This window comes from Polyodon spathula, chromosome 2 (assembly GCF_017654505.1).
Source record: "Polyodon spathula isolate WHYD16114869_AA chromosome 2, ASM1765450v1, whole genome shotgun sequence".
Classification (NCBI taxonomy): Eukaryota; Metazoa; Chordata; class Actinopteri; order Acipenseriformes; family Polyodontidae; genus Polyodon; species Polyodon spathula.
The window spans coordinates 96,599,508-96,620,784 of record NC_054535.1 but is presented as its reverse complement, the minus strand read 5'-3'; the positions used below and the strand labels follow the sequence as shown (position 1 = coordinate 96,620,784).

At 37.8% G+C, this 21,277-nt stretch overlaps 1 protein-coding gene across 2 annotated transcripts in view; it reads left to right on the top strand.

The window, feature by feature from the left end:
* The window catches only part of LOC121304533 (WD repeat-containing protein 7-like), a 214,009-nt gene that overhangs the window by 126,395 nt on the left and 66,337 nt on the right, over positions 1-21,277 (top strand). For both annotated transcript variants that reach the window (XM_041235722.1, XM_041235715.1), the window contains one exon: positions 5,939-6,160. In XM_041235722.1, the coding sequence (XP_041091656.1) occupies positions 5,939-6,160 (222 nt within the window). The remainder of the gene's footprint in view (positions 1-5,938; positions 6,161-21,277) is intronic.

Genomic DNA, 21,277 nt, shown 5'->3' with positions numbered 1-21,277 from the left:
AACATCTATCTTTGTGTTTCTCTCCTAAATTGTGTGTGTGTGTGTATTGGTCATAAAACGATACAGAGGTGATTTAGCTAAAAGTTTTAAAGAATCAGGTCTTAATTGTATTTTATTGCACTGCTGTGGTATTTCCAACTACTCTGTTTTCACATTGGTTATTTGAGGTTATTCATTTTCTGCTTTTGATTTTCTGTCTTGTCAAGAAAATGGATCTCTGTGTCACCCTATAGCATAATTAAATACAGCCGAATAGCTTGTAGAAAATACCAAATTCTCTCTAGATTGATGAAACTGCAGAGGAAGGGATTTCCCCCCTCCCCCCCATCTTAATTTTATTCAGATGCATAGTTTTGAGTGATCTGTGAATTCCAGTTTACATTTAAGTGTTTCAATACAATCACTTAAAGGGGAACTGTAATGCAAATTAATATATAACCGTTTCAATAGAAAACATGTTAACTAAAGCTTTTGACAAATTTTTAGCATCTCCTTGAGCAGTATATCGTATAAAAACCAGTAAAACAAATAAACATTGAATGTATTGTGTGACCTCCTGGTGTGGGTGGCTGTCAACAATATGACGCAAGAGTGGCGCCAGAAATGTTCCAGTGTGGCGGCAGCCTGTATTTCCAGCTGACCCAGAAAGCTGACAAAAAAAAATTACCAAATGTTTAACTTTAACAAAATTGCCACAGTGAGACGCATTTGTATGTATACAGAGCATTTAGAGAGCTTTGTTATTTTGAGGAGTGTTCCCCTTTAAATATGTAAAATACATAGAATTAAAAGAGAGTGAAAAAGGTTTAAAAACATAATATAGTAATCTCACCTGCGGTAATGCATTTGTAATACAGATATGGTTAACACTGTTATTGAAAAAACAGCTTGGATAATTGTGCAAACAGCATGATCATAATGTAAAACAAGCAAGACTTTCTGAGGTACACCTTTATCTCTCAAGTGGGAAATAGGAAGCAACAATGTGAAAACTAAAAACATAGTTTAGGAAATAAACCAAAAGCAAAAAAGTTAGCATTCCCACTTGCTCAGCAGGTAAAGATTTCATATTTACCTAACTACACTAACCCTGCTGGATTCTCTAATATTTCAGGGGAAGTATGTTTTTCTTTTTCTTTCTGATGCACATTTTGTGAACACAATATTGTATCATCCATCGTGTGACACAAAAAATGAATTTGCCTGGATCAAAAGGCACACAGTTTCTATGCAGGGTCAGTGTCTTCAATCAAAGGTCTCCAAGAAACGGCTGATGAAAAATAAGTCTAGATCAAAGGTCAGGAAACCGCTTTTATGTTGTAGTATGTTGAACATCTCAGAGGCCTGTCAAAAATGAATGTTTTGGGTCAAAGGTCACGCAGCAGTGTTTGTGCCGAATAGAGTAAATATACAAAATGAAGCTTAATCGTAATTTAGTTATGACACATTAATATGAAGGTATTGCAACCTACAGTATCATGTGATTGTATTTTAGTATTTGTAGAGGCTTTAAAGTACTAAGCTGTACATAAGCATAAAAAAACAGTGGTTTACTACCCTTTAATGAAACATTTTAACTGTATAACTGTCAACATGAAAATCGCAAATGGCATATGTGTGTTAGGGCAAAAGGACAGAAATAACCGCTGTCAAAATTGCTATATTGTATCAAACAAAAGTTTCTTGATATACTCGTGATGATTTTACATTGCCCCATGAGCCAGAAATACTGTGCGCATTTGTCACCAGTGATGTTGGTGGAATGATTTTGGTTATGAATGAAGCAAAAAGACCAGTCTGGGCCTGGACTACAGGCAAGTCAAAATCCTGTCCCTGTAAACCTAGGAGCTTAAACTAAACAAAACTACTACTACTACTGCTACTAAAACCAGTTGCAAGGATGTGATTTAAAAGAAAACAAAACTGAAAAATAGTAGCATGGCAGAATTGGAAACCAAACAAATTGAAATGATATGGAACATAATGTACATTTGGAATTGCCACCAAATATACCTTCATGGGATTATATAGAATGCTACTAACTTTGAAAATCAGTAAAACAGAAGGGGACTTTTTTGAGGACATATCCTCCCATTTACCCAACTACCCCCTCCCACCCCGCACACAGCCTGAAAAGTACTGACATGTCCCTGGTGTTTGATTTCCTACTGGAACTGCACACATGGCATTTTCAAGCACAGCGACCATTGCAGAGACTTGAACGGCTGGGGTCAGGGCCTTGCCTATTGATCTGTATCCCTGCTGTCCCCACTCCTGCATCTGCTTCATTGGTTCCTTTCAGTGTCTGCTCTAGTACATTAGAATAGAAATCCATAACTAGAGCTGTGCTCATCCATGCAAGGGAAGAAACTAAATTAAATGCTATAAAACAGTCTTGGAATCAGGAGTTTGCGCCAATTCATCTCGATCTAGAATGTCATGCCAGCTCTCTGTCCAGCACCTGGACCAGAGGCGGCTCTAGTGAAAATAAATGGAGCTTGTTTATCAGCCAGGGAACTAGACAGTGGTTAGCTATTGCCTTTTACAGAGGGCAGGTGACAGAATAATCAGTGTGCAACTACAGAATAGAGCTCTCTCCCTGTGCTTTTGTTCTGTTGCATGCTCCATGCAGAGACTGGTGGAGAGGCTGCATTCTCTAGTTAAGGAAATGATTGCTGGCGAATGCCTGTTTGCACAATAGAATGTCAATCGGTTAACTTTAGTAACTGAAGCACTTGGTATGAAATAAGCATGTTTAAGTGCTCCCTCCTACTCACGTGGTGGATATGCAGAGTTACCCCCTCTGGTCCGACACCTTTTATTTTCTTTGTTAGGGGTTGAAGTCACACCTTGTCTCTTTTTGCACACATGCTGAAGGTGCAGTCTGCCACATTTTAGTTACTGCATGTCCTTATATAGCATGTCATTTAAGAAATAAAAAATCCATATACACTTAATTAAAATAATGGGACTTTGTCAGTTGTCAATTATGAGTTGAATAAATTGAGGGTTTTTCTATTTTACATTGCTAACTGTTTTTGTACTGATTACTTACTATTTCCGATAGCTTGACGATGTGTTAACTGCTTAATTTGAATTTTCGATTCAGTGTAACCCAGAATTATATAATTTTTTTGTAGAATCCCTTTAGAACGGGTTCCCAAAGGGCGGCCCACGAGGACGTTTGGTGAGGCCCCCCAAAGACCCCTCCCTCAACCCCCCCCCCCCTTTTTTGACCTTTTTCATTTAATTTTTACATTTTTTTACAATATTTTCATAAAAAATGTGCATGCAATTTAATGAAAAATAATAATACACAGCAATCAAAGTTCATAAAAATTCCCTAACATACATTTTTTACATGTTTTGGGTCAAATCTGGACCCTCCCAAGCCAATTTTATTAATTAAGTTGTTAGGGTCATTAAATTTTTTTAAAAAATTAAAATAACGGCGATAGTGCACAGTAGATTTGCCGTGCTGAAGGAAAAAACCATGGAACCTCCTAAGAAAAGAAAAAGCGCTTCTACTTAAATTATTATTTTGTCTCTCCTATCTCTTTGCATGGGGGAAGATGCTCGAAGACTGTGATATCAAGACGTGAAGGTACCATCCAAACAACGTTAGATTACTTTATGCAGCTGAAGTAGCTAGCTAGCTTCTGTAATGTTAACAGAGCGACTGCAAGAAACGTTACGGTTCAGGATACAGGCACTTTTTCTGTTGTAGATTTTATTTTATTTTAAGAACAAAACTGTATTCAGCTTCAATTGCATTGGGAAAATGCTTTTTATACAGTATTGTAGTTTTGGTGTTCAACTTGGATCTTTTGTTGGAGAAAGTACTACTGTAGTAACAGTACCGGCTACAGTTTAAAATTGTTACTGTTACATTTTTTTTTGTACAATGTTTCTGAATAAGACTGCATTTAGGATGTTAAGTAGCAATCGTGTGTAATTGCATAAAAAGCGCCAATGTAATAGCAGATAATTTATGAATAATTAATGCTGCACTTTAAATAGAAATGCATGATTACTTCATTGTATTCATAAATAAAAAATAAATAAAAATATCAAGGTATCAGTAACATCTGCACATTATACTATGGAAATAGAGTTCACTGTACATACATTCAGCTCTTAGTGAAGTGGTTAGTTGTACAAGTCAAGACACATTCTGCCTGTACTGAGTTTCATTTGTATAGTTTAAAGAGTATCTATTTCGGTATTATCTTCTTTAATTGTTGTGACCAGGACAATGTAAGATGTGACAGCATGTTATTGGTGCTCAAACCTAAGCCTGTTGTGGCACCAAGACACAGGATAATACATTTCAAAGCTGCTGGTGTTGCAGTGGTAGTAATATACATTCCTAATTTAAATACAAAAATGTATAGGAAATAAAAAAAGGTATGATTTGGGACACGTTTCAGTTTCATGAGTGCTGCATTCTCTTGTGCAGCCCCCCATCCCATGCAACCTCTGGAAACTGGCCCTCCATCACCAAAACTTTGGGAACCCCTGCTTTAGAACAAGGGACTTATACTGCAAGTTAAATTTATTTTTTAATTCGTCTTTCCCATTTTATTGACAAACCATTAGAAATCTAAGCTTGTAATCTTTTTGTGCCTCCACCACCTCTGTTTCATACTGTATCTCAGAAACAATTTGAGGTACAGTAGTGACTACACATCTGTATGCTAAATGTGTTGACCATGACATTAACCCTAATATGGCTGCCGTATTCACGTCATGTAAACTTTTGAAGTTTTTGCTGTATAGAAAAAGTACAGCTATGTTCTTTGATTTTCTTAGTTAATTACTGGATATCTGTAATGAAACTAATTCATCTTTTCAGTGCCACATTGTTTTAACCACTGGACAGATTAATGGTTTTTCATGTACAATAGAGAATCAATTATCCGAACTAATTGGGACCAGTACTAATTTGCATAATCAATTTGTATGGATAATCAAACAGGTATTAATAACAATTACTGTGGCTTTAATAATTTATAGAATAAAGTTAACATACACAAGTACTTAGTACACAAGTACCTACTGATGATATATACCTATTAATATATAACATATTCTATAATATTAAGCATACAAAATTACAGAGCTTTACAAATCATTGAATTCATGTAATTCAGTGAAATTTGAAAAACTACACTTAAGGTAATTAAGTACTGTGATTAAATGTACCATATACCAAAGTTTGAAAATCATCAAAGAATACAATTGAGTACAACTGTGACACGTTGCAGAATTTTAAGAATCAATAAAATGTTTATATACTTTGAAACTTGCTGCTAAGGCATTGTAATAATGTGCAATTTAAATAAATAAAAGTTCTTAGCTGCTCAATAACATAGACAGGATCTCCAGCCCTTACTGATGAAATAGAAGAATAATTAAGAACATGGTGACTGTTTTAATTTGCTTAACTGCAACAGTTTAAAGCACACAATGCTCCATCTCAGGTTTTGATGATCAGAATAATTCTATAACTTTCATTTGCCTCAGTCTGCTGTTCCTTTTTTTGGCAGCTAAATCTCGTAGTCATTTTAGCAGCAGAAGCTGTGTGCGTAATAAACCACGCATAATTCATTACATGATTACAGGTGCGTTCAGTTGATTGACAGTATGGTTGATCAAAGATGGGATAATTGACTGTCTACTGTATACATTTTACTTCGTGTTTACAGACCATTCAATCTGATATGACATATTCCTTAAGTGAGGCGTGGTAGATTATACCTTTGTTGGATGTTATGTTTTTTTTTTTCTTTCACAGAAACTCCCCTTTGTAGTTTATAAAGGAGGTAATTATTAAACTTTTACAAAGCTGCTACTAGTCTAAAATACACAATGCTGTCTGATTTCATGGTAGCAAAAGTCTTAACTACTTCTTATGAATCTCTTTTTTTTAATTCAGGGTGCCTGTCTGGTCTCCTGCCACACATGAAGAAAATTTCATCCTATGAGGAAAGACGCAAACAAGCAACAGCTATTGTCCTCCTGGGGGTGATCGGAGCAGAGTTTGGCGCCGAGATCGAACCTCCAAAACATCCATCTCGGCCTCGCACTGCATCCCAGGCTCCAGATGGATTTGGACTTACCACGGGAGGTTCCAATTACTCCCTTGCCAGGCATACATGTAAGTATATATCAGGAAGTGATGACATAGTGGGGAGCTTGACTGGGCACTTACTGAATAGCCTAGTCTAAATTAACTAAAATTTCAACAAAAAAAATAGGCATTATTGATCTGTAAATTTTCTTGGTTTCATAGGAAGTAGGTTTCACTGTGTTGAGTTACACAGTCAAGCTGAGTTTATTTTGCGCAAAAACACAGAAGCTGATTACTACAGCTTCAGCAATTTGTGTTCTGTACCCCACACTCAAAACAGTACTGGTGCTAACAAAATGTAATGAACATTAATAAATCGTTGTTGTATGAGCCTGGTTAACTGCTGTTAACGTAGAGGAGTTAAAGTATATTTACTGTCTGAAGTAGAAACTGTAATAACAGGTTATTGTTACTATTGATAGCAAGTTGTTTTCCCAATCCAAGCAACCCTAGTGTAGTTGGTTACCTACTGGAACTGCTCAGTGCTTACATATATTAATATCTGGGGATTCTTACCCAGAGCAGCTAGAGCCTATTATACAGATTCTGGGTTTAAGTTGCTTTGTAGAAGGTATTCAGTAGAAACAGTGTCTGTGTGGCTTCCACCTTTACTTTGTTGATGCTGATTGGCAGATGTTGTGCTATACCTAATATTATCAGTCAATAAGAACTGTACTGCATGTGGGGTAATGCTGTTTTATGTTCATTTTATTTTAGCATCCACAGTATGTATACTTAATACATACATTGCATAATGTTTGGAATTATGTTGTTCTTGCTGAAATGTCTTCTAATTAAGTAATAGTAACTTTAACAAAATTACCATAATTATTGTCTTATTCCCCTTGTGCAGCTTTTGGGATATTAATTCTGGGTTCTGTGGACATAACAGTTTTCTGACCATTAGCATGTAATATCTGTTATATACAATACATGTTTTTTATGATTGGTAGCATCCATATTTTATCAGGGTTGTACAGATCATTTACATTTGAGATTATCTTACGACAGCCCTAAAGCCCTGGTAGCCACTCATCCACCCTTTTCCTGAATAAATATTTTGTATTATGAGCCAGTAGTGCATGATGGTCATCACTGGTTAACTGTATGCTGCATCACTGGTTAACATGAGTATTTTGTAGTTTCAAATGTTAAAGAAGCGGGGCTACCAATTTTGAACAGAAATGATCTGAAAGTCTATGCAGATACCTGTGATATTTTTCAGAACATGTACCCAGTTGCTATTCACATCCATGTATTTCATGAGGAGTCTGACTGTGTTTTCAGAAGATTTCTGTTTCTTGTCAGCGTCACTTTAAAGTCCTTCCGAGTGATTCCACTAGACAGTGTGATACATAAGTTAGAGAGGGAGTAAAAAAAGCACTGTCAGCATCTTTTAGACTTTTTGTACAAAACCAATAGGCACCCACTGGTACTTTCTACACTACAATTGTTAAAAAATGATACTAATAGACAGCTTCAGTGGAAATATCATGTTTTATTGTTGTACACCTGTTGACGTTTGTAGTGGTACACTAGACTTGCAGTAAAATAAGTTGTAGTGGATGCAGATCTAAAAATCAGAAGTGGTTCATGGTATTTTTGTGTTCCATCAATAAAACCACATTATAGGCTCAATACAAACATATGTCTACATTCAGAAAACAATTTCAACATTTCAAAACACACATTGAACCCTGGGTTTCTAAGAAGGTTATCTTTACAGCATTTAATTTGTTGGCTCAGAGATTCCAGAAAGGAGTTATCACTGAGATGAATTATGGTGCTGGCTTTGAATCCATTTCTAAAGGTGCTAGAGATTTTAATCTGAAATCTGAATAGATCTGATTTGCTCTTTTGTTAGTCTTAAGCACAAAATAGGGTACATGAACAAAGTACAGTGCACTCCGTTTATAAGAATTACTAATATAAGAATCAACTGCATTTAGTGATCAAAACTACTGGGACAAAATCATTCCATTACCATAACCATGCTAAAATACTCAACTTGTAAGAATCAAGCAATCCGCTTATAAGAATCATTTCGGCACAAACTGACTGCATGTAATATGATACTATATCAAGTGCAATGACATGTACAACCAATAAAACTGTTTTTGAATTTGAACGCATCAACTGCTTAGAAAAATCAAATCAAACGGGACCGATGTGCTTCACATAAATGGAGTGCACTGTAATTGGATGTCATAGGGTTAAGATGATGAAAAAGGGCAAGATTAAGCCATAGTTCTCATCGATGGTGATGTGGGCATATCTGAAAAGCCGGTACGAGGGCCTGGCCAGCTCAGAGCTCTATCTTCACAACTATACTAAGCCAAGGTTGACCCAGAATACAGTGCTTTCTGAATGTAATTCTGTGAGTTGTCTATCGTAATGATAAGTTACTGCTGTGTTAGGAAAAATACTTCTCATGCTAATCTATGCCAGATAACATCCTGTGTCTCAATCCTCAGCCACCTGAGAATTACATGAGATCATAGCTATGTATAACTGAGGCTTCAAATGTTTGTTTTTCATTGGTTTCATCATACCTTCTGATTTGTCACGTGAATGTTCTAGGTTCAAGTAAAACACCTTTCGGTCTGCAATGTCCATCAAATCTTTATGATTTTGGCATGGGTTTAAATCTTAAAATTATTTAACCCATTTATGTCAGTAATCATCTAAACCCTGAATAACAGGACACACTGGTTCTACTGTAGTTAATGAATGCTGTCAGTAATCTGAGCTTGGTGTGGTAGTTGTAGCAAGTTTTGCAAATGTCAGATATTTTACTGTTGCTGATTGGCTCTCTCATCCTTTGAACTACCATTGTTATAAAGTGTCAAAAGAATTAACTGAAACTTTGTCTTATTTTTTTTTCTTATTATTTTACAACATACTTTACATTGTTAGTGAGTGTTTGCTATAGATGTTTTATTTTTCTGGAAATATAATTTCATTAATTGGGCCTTTCAGTGTGGTTCATATAAGAGTTAGTAATACAAAACACAGAAATAAGGATTGTTTCGGAAAGTCATCAGCACATGAATCTACTTGGGCCTTGCACAACAACCCAACACCAGGGACAGATTGGTGTTTTCCAAACATTGCTCATTTATGGGGTCACTTTAACGTGTTTTTCTTCTGTCATCCATACAGTATTTGGCATGCACAAACATATGTTGATGAAAAGTGATGGGGCGGGAATGGCTACCCTTTTTAGAAATGGAGCACGTTGGTGTCCCTCAATATTTATAGCTCCCTTTGTTAACTTTGCTTTATCCAAGTAACTGACTTTAGCACTTTGATTCCTATTGTGCTCAAATGGGCTCTTATGTGAAATACAAAGCTTTCACTTGCACTCCAATTGACTCAGAGAAAATTCTTTAGAAATCCACATGCTGACCTTGCCCGTCTTCCCGCATTTATCTTTGTTGACCCTACAAATGGGTTGTGATGTATTTCATTGTTTAAGCTGATGCAACCCTTAGAAGTTCCTCATTACAGAGTCACAGAGCTGCATCAATCACACAACTAATATTAAGGTTTAGAGAAGCTTTGTGCTATCTCTCTGTAGTGGCTCTTCACCACTGACACAATCCTGATTTAGCAGTTAACATAAATATATAGAGAGTTTATATTGCATCAGTAAGAAGGTTGATATACTGTATATTTACATCAAAATGCTACAGAAAATTAGGTTTGGCAATAATAATTATGTGCAAAATACACAGGATCTCTGACAAGCTCTCTTAGGCTGGTTTTACATGCACGTGAAAATTGACGTGAAACGGCGAAAGGACATCTTTTTGGCAGCACGACTTTAAGGGCAAGATCAGTTGCTTTCTCACGATAAAAATAGCTGTAAAAACCTACGTAAACCGGAGTAGGAATCGTGCTTGTGGCTCACAAGATTTCAGCAGTCGATCCAGTTCTTCTGACTTAATCTCACGTAATCTCCAGCGGAAAGGCCATACAACCCCCCCCCCCCAACACACACACACACACACAGATGGTACATGTTAAACATCAACAATATTAAAATGAATGACAAATTATCAGATACAACTCAAAGGTTTTATTTAAGTATATCATACCAAACATCTGCACAGCCGAAACACTGTATTTAAATGAACAATTAAACATTAATTAAAAATGAACAATTATATTACCACAAATAAAGCACTACTTCAAAAAATGAAAAACTGTAATAAAATAAATATTTCAAAAGAAACTAATATGTAAACAGTTTTATGTACATATAAAACTATAAAAAAAACAAAAGTAGTTTTTAATCTAAAACAAAAGTAACAGCACAGAATCCAGGTTTAGCTGCTGCAGCCTGCAGCTTTCCAGTTTTATGATCGAAATGTTTCTGCTAAATCGCTGATTTTATATATAAAATAGAATATTGTAGGTTATATTCAAAATAAAAACATGTATTGTAAAAGGCGGTTATAGTTTTATATGAAATTTAACTTTTAGATGTTCCACAAACACACACATGTAAGTAGTAAAACTTAGCATGAAGCGCTCATGTTTTTTTTCCAAAATCAGAACTACATAGCAACACATTTCCTGATAAGTGTGGCAAACATGTTGTGAGGAAAACTGTCATGACTTGTCACAAAGACGGCTGTAGTGGGGATGTCAGACCAGAAGAAACACACAGTACAGAGAGGAAATGATAAATGTATGCGCTACTGCGCAGTTTATTATTACAGAATAAAACAGGACAAAAACAGGACACGGCACTGGTAGCCAAAACAAAGAGACAAACAAAATGGACTAATACTAAACAAAAACACGGTGAGCAGATATTTTACTTCTATTATTATGATCACAATTATTACCTGAGTTTCCTACCCCGTTCTCCACTCACCGAACACCCAACCCCGAGTGGGTGAAAACATGCTGCTTTTATGCAGCTGTACCGAGACTCGATTGCTAATCAATCATTCAATTGGAGTCGAGGTACAACTGCACGTGAATTAATAAAGTGCAATTCCCTGTGCTCGCACAGTATTACTTTTTACTTGCATGTGAAGTGCTGTGCAATCCTCGTGCCTAAGTACAAATATACATTTTTAAACACACGTGAGACACAGACCCATTTATATCCCATGTACCAATGCCTATACACCAACATTTAACACACAACACGCAACATATACAGAAAATACATACAGGGGCGGGCACTTTGTCACACTTGTGCATGTAAAAGCTGCCATAGAGAGATGATAGTTGGAGATCCAGCAGCAGGTGCTTCTGTAAGTCTGCCAACCTATACATTATTTGTTTCACAAAGACATCTCAAAGCTGATGCTCCATGGACCATTCTGGAGAACAGACTGCACATATTTTAACAAGATTTTCTTTGTCGATACCAATAGCCGATAATTAGCTCATATCGGCCAATACCTATTGCATCCCAATAATAATAGATGGTGCAGGTAAGCTATTGTAAACTCCTAGAACAAGACAAAGAGCCTATAAAACAGTTTAACTGTAATTATAGATGTTAAAAAATCAACCAGTATTGTTTATTTGTTATATTTATGACAAAAATGAACAGGTATCGTTTACATGTTGCATTTACTTCAGAAACTGAATAACATTGTGGGAAAGAGTACTTAACTGAATACACAGAGGTCCAGACTTTTCTGAAGGTCTCAGTTTATTTTCAATAACATACTTAGTTACCCAGTACTCACAATCGGGTACACAAGCCACAGGTAGTCGATATATACATAGTATTGTAAGAGTTCACTGTCGGATATTTAGTACTAACTCTGAAAGACATTCAGATTACATTGCTTCAATCTAAAAATGTAATTTAAAAAAAAAAAAAAAAAAATGTCAGAATAATATTCTACTCACAGCGCATCGATAGGTTTAATGTAGCATCAAGTCTGTTCTGCACCCAACTGAGCTATCCAGGTGTTGTCTTCAGATATTTAAAAAAATCCAAACACCGCTCCTTTGAGACTTATTTACTGCAGGATGATCGCATGCTGCACGCCACACAGCACTGGGAAAATTAGCGTTTCAGTGTTCTTGCGTCATTAGTAAGCGTGCCTGACCAAATATTCAATTCTGTGCTGAAAGAAATTCAAGCATGAATGTTGGTGTACATTATCGGCTAAAATAACAAAAACTTCCGATAGCCTATTGTGATTTTTTCCTTATATCGATTTTAACCCTACTTATTCAAAGATTTCAAATTATTTCACTGAAGTTCCACATGCCCATCTGCAAACCGTGACTCTGTAAATAGTGTTTTTTTTTTTTTTTTTTATTTTGCACGGGTTTCTAACCCCTATACATCATATGGCAGCAGCTCATGAAAGTTTCATAATCTGAAAGGCTAGCCTAAATTCCACATACTATATTCACTCTTGTATGGTGCTGACCACAATCATGTGTTATTTTTATCCTTGTGCAGTACATAACATGCACTACATTAAAGTGTAAGGAACTAAAAATGTACATTATAAATATCATATGGGAGATACTGAAATTGGAGAAGGAATCTATGATAAAGACCTAGGAGTTTTTGTTGACTCAGAAATGTCTTCATCTAGACAATGTGGGGAAGCTATAAAAAAGGCCAACAAGATGCTCGGATACGTTGTGAAAAGTGTTGAATTTAAATCAAGGGAAGTAATGTTAAAACTGTACAATGCACTAGTAAGACCTCATCTTGAATATTGTGTGCAGTTGTGGTCACCTCACTATAAAAAAGATATTGCTGCTCTAGAAAGAGTGCAAAGAAGAGCGACCAGAATTATTCCGGGCTTAAAAGGCATGTCATATGCAGACAGGCTAAAAGAATTGAATCTGTTCAGTCTTGAACAAAGACTACATGGCGACCTAATTCAAGCATTCAAAATTCTAAAAGGCATTGACAGTGTCGACCCAAGAGACTTTTTAAGCCTGAAAAAAGAAACAAGGACCAGGGGTCACAAATGGAGATTAGACAAAGGGGCATTCAGAACAGAACATAGGAGACACTTTTTTACACAAAGAATTGTGAGGGTCTGGAATCAACTCCCCAGTAATGTTGTTGAAGCTGACACCCTGGGATCCTTCAAGAAGCTGCTTGATGAAATTCTGGGATCAATAAGCTACTAACAACCAAACGAGCAAGATGGGCCGAATGGCCTCCTCTCGTTTGTAAACTTTCTTATGTTCTTATGTTCTTATATACATTTAAGAGTTAAACCTGTAAACACTTTTCTTATTTTGATGGTAACAAGACTGTAAAATAGATTGGGAGCACTGTGCCTATCCACCACTTTATTCTACATACTGTACATACCAGCACTTGTAGCTTCTCAAATCCCACTCCCACCAGTAGTGAACTCCCATTTAGATATCAGTGGCCAGAGTTTAAGGATTCCAGCCTCTGCTTTGATGGTTTTGATGCATGCACGGTGCACCTACTGCACACGTGCTAGTACTTCTACCACTCTTGTGCGATTACACGCAGTGCTGCACTATTTGCAGTGCACATAATGTACGGTACTCAGTGTGCACGGCTCTTGGGACGCACAGAGCAAGCAGTGCAGAAGGTGCACGTTGCGCTCGTTGTGCAGCCACTGCTTTTCCTAGCGTATAGCTTACGTACTGCACAGTGAGCAGTCTGTGAAGGCAGAGGAGTATGCAGATCCTGGACGGACTGCTGGACATCCCTGCACATAAACATGCTGGACTTGCAAGCGGTGTCTCTGATCTCCACCATTTCCTCCTAGTGCTGAGCGGCACACGTGCTGTTCCGGACGGACAGCACAACAGTGGTGGCGTATGTATGCATCGCATAGCTTTCAAGCTACTGATATGGGCTCAGAGGAATCTGCTGTTCCTACGGGCGACACACATTACCAGGGCAGTGAACTGGGCAGTGGACCTCCTCTCCAGGAGCGACCCGCATCCGTCGAAGTGGCGACTCCACCCTCAGGCAGTGGAGCGCATTTGGGAATGGTTTGGGAAGGCGCAGGTCGATCTCTTCGTTTCGGCAGAGACAACACATTGCCCCCTGTGGTACTCCCTCCACCGCTTAGGCGGTCCCCTCGGCATATTCTCCCTAGCTCACGAATGGCCCAAAGTGTTTTTGTACACTTTCCTGCCCATACCGTTGCTCCCGGCTTTTCTAGAAAAAGTCCGGTTGTAGAAGGCGTCAGTTCTCCTAATGTCTCCAAAGTTGCCCAGGAGAATATGGTTTTTGACCCTGTGCCAGCTGTTGCACAGCCAGCCCTGGGAGATTCCACTTTGTTTGGATCTTCTCAGTCAGGTGAAAACCTCTTTGGCACCCGGATCCGGGCAGGTTCCAGCTATGGGTCTGGCCCCTGAAAGGGACCGCTGGCTAGTCCTTGGGCTATCAGACGTGATTGTGGGAACGATGCAGAGCACTAGGGCTGACTCTACTAGGTCTTTATATACCTACAAATGGAAGTATTTTCAAGCTTGGTGTCTGGCTGGTAACCATGACCCCATCACTTGCCCTTTGCCAGTCATCCTGCAGTTTCTGCAAGAATTGCTTGATGCTGGAAGGTCACCTTCCACTTCGAAGGTGTGTTTAGCGGCTATCTCTGCTTGCCAAGCCCTTGTAGATTCTATATCTCTGGGTGCACACTTTTTGGCTACTCGTTTCCTTAAAGGTACATGGCGATTACACCCTCCTAGGACTGTTCTCCCCGAATGGAGCCTTAATATTGTTCTAGAGGCTCTCACGAAGGCCCTGTTTGAGCCCTTATACTCCATAGAGCTGAAGTACCTGTCTGTGAAGACAGCCTTCCTCTTGGCTATCACCTACACTAAATGGGTTAGTGAGCTGCAGGCGCTGTCTGCTTATTTGGGAAAATGTCAGCAGGGTATCGCTGTGCACTAACCCTGCTTTCCTCCCCAAGGTGATTACAGCCTTCCACATTAAACAAACTGTGGAGGATGAGAGATTGAATACCCTCTGCCCAGTGCGAGCATTGAGAGGCTACGTGCATAGAACAAGAGCTTTGCGTCAGTCCAACCAGCTGTTCATCTGCCATGGAACACGTACCATGGGACAGCCCCTCTCTAAGCAGCGTCTGTCTCACTGTATTGTGGACACAGTCTCGACTGCGTACTATGGTGCTGGCTTGCCCCCTCTGGGTAGGGTAGCCGCACACTCCATTAGAGGGTTGGCTACATCTTGGGCCCTTTTCAAAGGTGCCTCGATGTCTGGCTTTTGTACAGCGGCTAGCTGGGCTACACCGCATACTTTCCCCAGGTTCTACCGTATTAATGTGGTAGACCCTGCATTGCCTACTGTAGGCACAAGGGTTCTTAAGGGTGTAAATTCACACCGCTAGCCCCTGGGTTAGACAGTGTTGTGCGTCCCTCATTTGCTGCCATTCCTTCTCCCTCGCGATGGCTTTGGTATAGGTTATCCCATACCTATCTGGTGGTGGTTGTCTTTGAATTGAAAGGGAAAGTTAGGTTACTTACCGTAACCCTGGTTCCCTGAAAGAGAAGACGACCACCACCCATGAGGTCGCCTGGGTCACCCTCATGGGTTTGATGGAAAAAGAGGAGGATCTTCCTGTGAGTGACGGTTTTATTCCCTCGGTGGGCGGGACCAAGTGCATTATCCCAGGGAGGGGCCTTTCGGCAGCTCTGGTTTAGAGAGCTCAGCAATATCTACCCAAATAGCAGGAATATCCCATACCTATCTGGGGGTGGTCATCTCTTCTCTTTCAGGGAAACAGGGTTACGGTAAGTACGGTAACATTTTGTTCTATGTCAAAAAAAAAAAAAAAAAAGTGCAAGCACCCATTTTACACCTGTTACTCTCAGTTCCAGTCATTTCATTAATAGAAATGCTGCTATGTACATTAATAACAATAACAAAAATATATGTGTATATCCTCTACTGTTCAGTAACTTGGCCACTAGGGATAGTTCTGCTTTCCTTTTTGGGTAAATGTCTACATTCAAAAAAAGGCAGCCTGAATAATCAATGTATCAGATGCTGCGCCTTGTGTCTGGCCCAGATAATCAATGTGATTGGATCGTTGTGTTTTTCATAACAGACTGAAATCCTATAACAATGGATTGAGTATTTTTCCGAGCCAGTAAAGCATTGAACTGTGTGATATATATATAATATCTGATCTGCTGGGATTTAGCTTTATCAACTGTGTAAGACAATATCTTTCTGGGTTATTGGAAATAAGTGTCCAAGAGCTAAATGCAAAGTATAGTTTTCCTCAGGCATATGAATTTGAATTGCTACATGCAGAATAGTTTTGTATAAAATGAGCAGATGAGTAAATTGCCAAAAACGTAGCATTGTTAAGCCTTTTCTCTGTTCAAAGCTGTTAAAACGACTGGCAATTAAAGATTATGCTAATTGAAACACCACAATCCCTGAAACTTAAAACACTGCAATCTAGATGTTACCATTGTTTTCAGAAATCAAGTGTAAGGCTTTAATATGCAGCATCTAAAGGATTTTATTTTGGAGGTTTTAGTCCCTCAACTGTATTAATGAAACTTAACAAAACATGTATTGTATTATTTCATGTGGGATTTCTTTTGAGGGGTGACTTGGGTTCACAGTGAACTGGGACCAGACCACCTCAGGTCACTTCACATAGGTCAACAGTCATCAGAGACCACACGCTTTAAAATATGAAGTTCAAATTCGGTTCAGTTCTGTATTTAATTTTTTGAATTTGTTTGGTTTTGGTTATGCATATCGGACAATAAAAAACAAAATTGTCAGTGATTATGTAATTTTGGTTTCTGGATCATGAAACAACTTTTCAGACTTGGCTTCAGATTAATTGCTTTATAAATCTCTGAGTCGAGTTTAATTATCAGTCATCTAAATGAAATTCACACCAGTCTCCCAGATCTGATGCTTTTTTACAATATTGACAGCTGATTGGTTCTAACTTAGGCGACACTTATTTTTTATCATCAGTACCAATACCTTTTTGTCAGTAACAAGTACATGATAGCAAGTGCAGTAATTTCAAAGAAAACCTGTCAGCTCTTAGTGTGCTTTTAGCATTTTAATCTGTAGAGGCTTTTGAAAATGATACAGTATTAAGCATAAACCTGCAATTATGCAGGTAATTACATTACGACTTCGCTATTTCAATAGGACTTTAATCAAAATACAGAACATTTATCAGCTGAAACTCACTATGAAGCAAATTCAAGTACAGCATTATATTTGTGTTGAAATGTTTTAATTGCACCTTGATTTAGTTAGTCATTTTGGACCAGGGATCAATTTAGCCTGCAGAATTTGTCAAATATATATTTTTGTGAGCTGAATTAAGCTATTTCTTTCATGTTTTAAAGTGAACTGTGTTAATGTATGTCCATACTAATTTCTTATGATAGTATCAGTCATAATAGGTGGTAGTAATCTTTATTTTAATCTGTCACTCCAGGCCAGTTAGCAGAGAGCTGTCATCACATTTTCTTCCAACTGTTAAAAATTGTGAGCCTCAAGCTTTTTTTTTTTTTTTTTTTTTTTGCTTTGCTTTCTATGATGAGTCACTGGCATGGCATAATTGCCCTAGACAAGCCTCAGGGCAGGAATTATTCTGCAGGCTAACAAGGATGTTCAGGGATTCATTGCCTCCTTTTCAATCAACGCGAGGCCTCCCCCTCTGAAATCTGATTATGTGTTTGGTACAAAATGAAAACTGTAAGCGCTTGTGAAGGTGATGAAGGGGCCTGTCAGCCCATCCTCCCCTCTATGCTTTTTCAGTCATTTGGGAAGGCCGTCCCTGCATGCACAGGAAATGTATCTGTTGTTTTGCCATGTTGCGCTTCATGTTTTCCATGTTGGGCCATGCATCATAGAGGCAAATATGTAGAGTGCAGCACTAAATGATGGTTGTAGGATGAGAGAAGGGGATGCTGCTTGGCAAAGAGAACAGAAACCAGCTTAAGAATCAGCAGAGGCTGCACTTGTGCTTATTTTTATATAGGTTGCTCTGGAAAGTAACAGAATTATAAAACATATTTATTTTTATGTTCAGAAAAAAAAAAAAATTGCTTCCACAGTGTGAGCAATAAGCACTATATAAAGAGTGCTTATTTTATCGCAAGTGATCAAAAATCTGTATTCTAAAATGTATTTTGACGTCTTTTTGATAATATCGGACCGGAAAGGGAAAATTGTAATGTCAGACCTGGTCTGACGTAGGACCGCAAAGGATTAAATAAAGAAAATGCTGCATTACTAACTTGCTTAAAACTACACAAGAAAAATAACTAATTTGCAGATTGTTGTGAACCATAGAAATATATGTTTTAATTTTGGAGTGTTTGGCACCCCTGCAAGACTGCAAATTGATGTGCCAGCCCCCTTCACCGACACAAGTTACTAACAGGCACACTCACACAAAGGATACAACCAAGTGGGCTCCATTAACTAGCCCTGACATTAGGGGGATGTACCAAAAGCCAAAAAATGCCATATGAACACCCTGATCCACAAATGCTGAAGAAAAAAAGAGAGGGGGCTTGTATACAGTGCTTTCTCATACTGTTTATACTTTGTTTTCCATTGCATGACCTAATGTAGTTCCTAGTTGGAGAACTGCATTCACACAAAAAAATGTTACCCAGCCCAAAATAATTATAAAAAACAAGCAGAATGTTTATTCCAGAGTTTCGTCAACAGTCAGGGATCTCTGGAAGTTAACCGGCATCAGTTTTGTTTATTGCCTAATCATAATCATTCCTCATAGACACTTTTTTCCCCTCAAAGTGCCATCAATATATAAAATTTATTTATTTCATTTTAACTATGTTATATCGATGTTAAACTTATTTTGGCTGGTTTATAAAATGATTTAAATGTGTCTGAAAATATTTCAGTAAATGTCAGTCTGTGTTTTATATTATGTTTCATGTCGGTGTTTTGACCCTGAAGTTAATTTTCAATGTTACTTACACCCCATTTAGAGGTTCGCCCATCTGGCATTTGTTGATGTCAAATGTCTTGATTTATAAATATAAAATATGTCTAAATTACTGGCTTTTTTGAAAAGAAGACACTGGTACAAAGCACAAACTGTATGTGATGAAGAAAGCAGTGTGAGGAAGCGTTATTGAGTTACTGTTGCATTACTGGGCAAAAGATCCTTGTAACTCTTGTGGCTGCATCTTTATCTACCCTCCACATTTCTAATAAAATGTAGCTATTTCATCCTCAAACAAACTTGTTCAAACAATATGGAACTGACAGTTTTAACATTTTTATTTGTGTGCTGTTGTTTTATTATTATTATTATTATTATTATTATTATTTTGGTTTTGTTGCAGTGGAATAGACATCAAACAGACATTGCCTGTGTAATATTTTAAACACCACCACAGTTGCTGATATATGTATGTATATGTATAATGAATCTTGGTTTATCTGTGTTTAAGTCATTTCAAATAATTAAAACTGGCACTATCAAATATCTGTCTATCTGATATCTTGCTATTCCTGTGTTAGGTGCCGGAATTTCAGTACTAACTCTTCACAGACACACTTCATTAAACATGTAATTCTCCTGTTGGACTTATTGTTCTTCTCCTTTAAAATAATGTTTTAAAGCCAAATTATGCACACATGCTTAAAGCATGAGTATACCCTCTCAAGTAGTGTATAACCTGGGGCATTTGACTTCCAGCATATTAACAGTAACCTTTTGTACGTTGTGTTTCCCATATCAAAAGGAATTAATGCAGCCAGTCTTTGGGGAGTCCATATGGTTGCATAAAATATTTAATTAGAGGGATACACTTAAGAAAAATAGGACTGATTTGAGTAGTTTTGATATTCTCTGTGAATACTCTTTGCAAAGTGTTTACAAAATAATTTGTATACAGTGCGTAATTTTACTTTTATAGTCCTTTATAAGTACACTGCAACCTGCCAGAACATGCTGGATTCTTTAATATATAACAGGTAAGTGTGTGGTTCTTAAATTGTGACAACAGCCTGCAGTGCTGTATGAGGTCTGTGTTTTCCCACTTGTTAATGCTTAAGAAGTTGAGTTGATATTGCAGCTAAAATGACATTTTAAGGAAACAGCAGAATTAAGTTAACTACAGTAATTTGTAAGATGAAATGTGTGGATAAAAGTATTCATACAGTCTCCTAAATTCCAGATTATCATTTCCAAAAAGTACAGATAAGATCTATTTTTGATGTGTTATTTGGTGCCATTGTACCCTTTTGGAAATCATATTATTAATGTATCTAAAGTACACAAAGACTGTACAACAGTAGCACATATATCTTGCAATAAGGTTTTCAGATGATACAGTATGCTTTAGTGGATGAACATGTGATATATACAGTAAACAGAATATAAAAGAATTTATATGACAAATGACTAAATAAAGCTGAAGTGCTTTCTGGTGACCGTTTGTTTGCTGCAGCAGCAGAACCTATAGAGATTGAAGTGCTCTCAAGTTTAGGTTTAGTGCAGATACCTAATAATAAAAGAGAAATTATGCTTTACTGTCATGCCCAGTTGAAATCGACCCCAAGTGTGAGTAATACTCTTCCCAGGTCAATTTGTTACAGGCACTGTCCTTTTAGACTCTGAGCACAGTCTTGTGTTCGTGGCTTTGTAATGCTGACTGCTGCCCACTGGGAATGGGACTAAGATCACCACGAGAACTGGGTTTGCTTCATGCCCTGAAGGAAGGGCTGTCTGATAGAAGCAAAGATCAGTCCCTTCTGTTTGAACCACAGCTCCCAGAAGAGAATAGCCGGCGGTTGTATCAGGGGACCAAACCCCACTGGCTCCAAGTCATCAGACCGTTATTCTGCTTCTATAGGTTTGACCGTTTGTAAACTGAGTATTTTTTTTGCATAAGAAAGTGTAGTTTCCAGTGTGTTTTACCTATTTTGAAGACCTTGTTGGAGCTGCCTGTTGAGTGTGTTAAGTGACGCTTCTGAAACAGACTTTGGACAGGCTACTGAAGTCATTAACCCTGCTCTTCATACAATTACTGTAGCATTTTTTAGTTATCTTTTAGCAGATGGGACCTTCCTTTACTATTCTTTTACCTCTTTCTAACAGAGAGCACAAACACACACTCCCAGAAGGTGAAAAAAAAAAATAACCACACCAT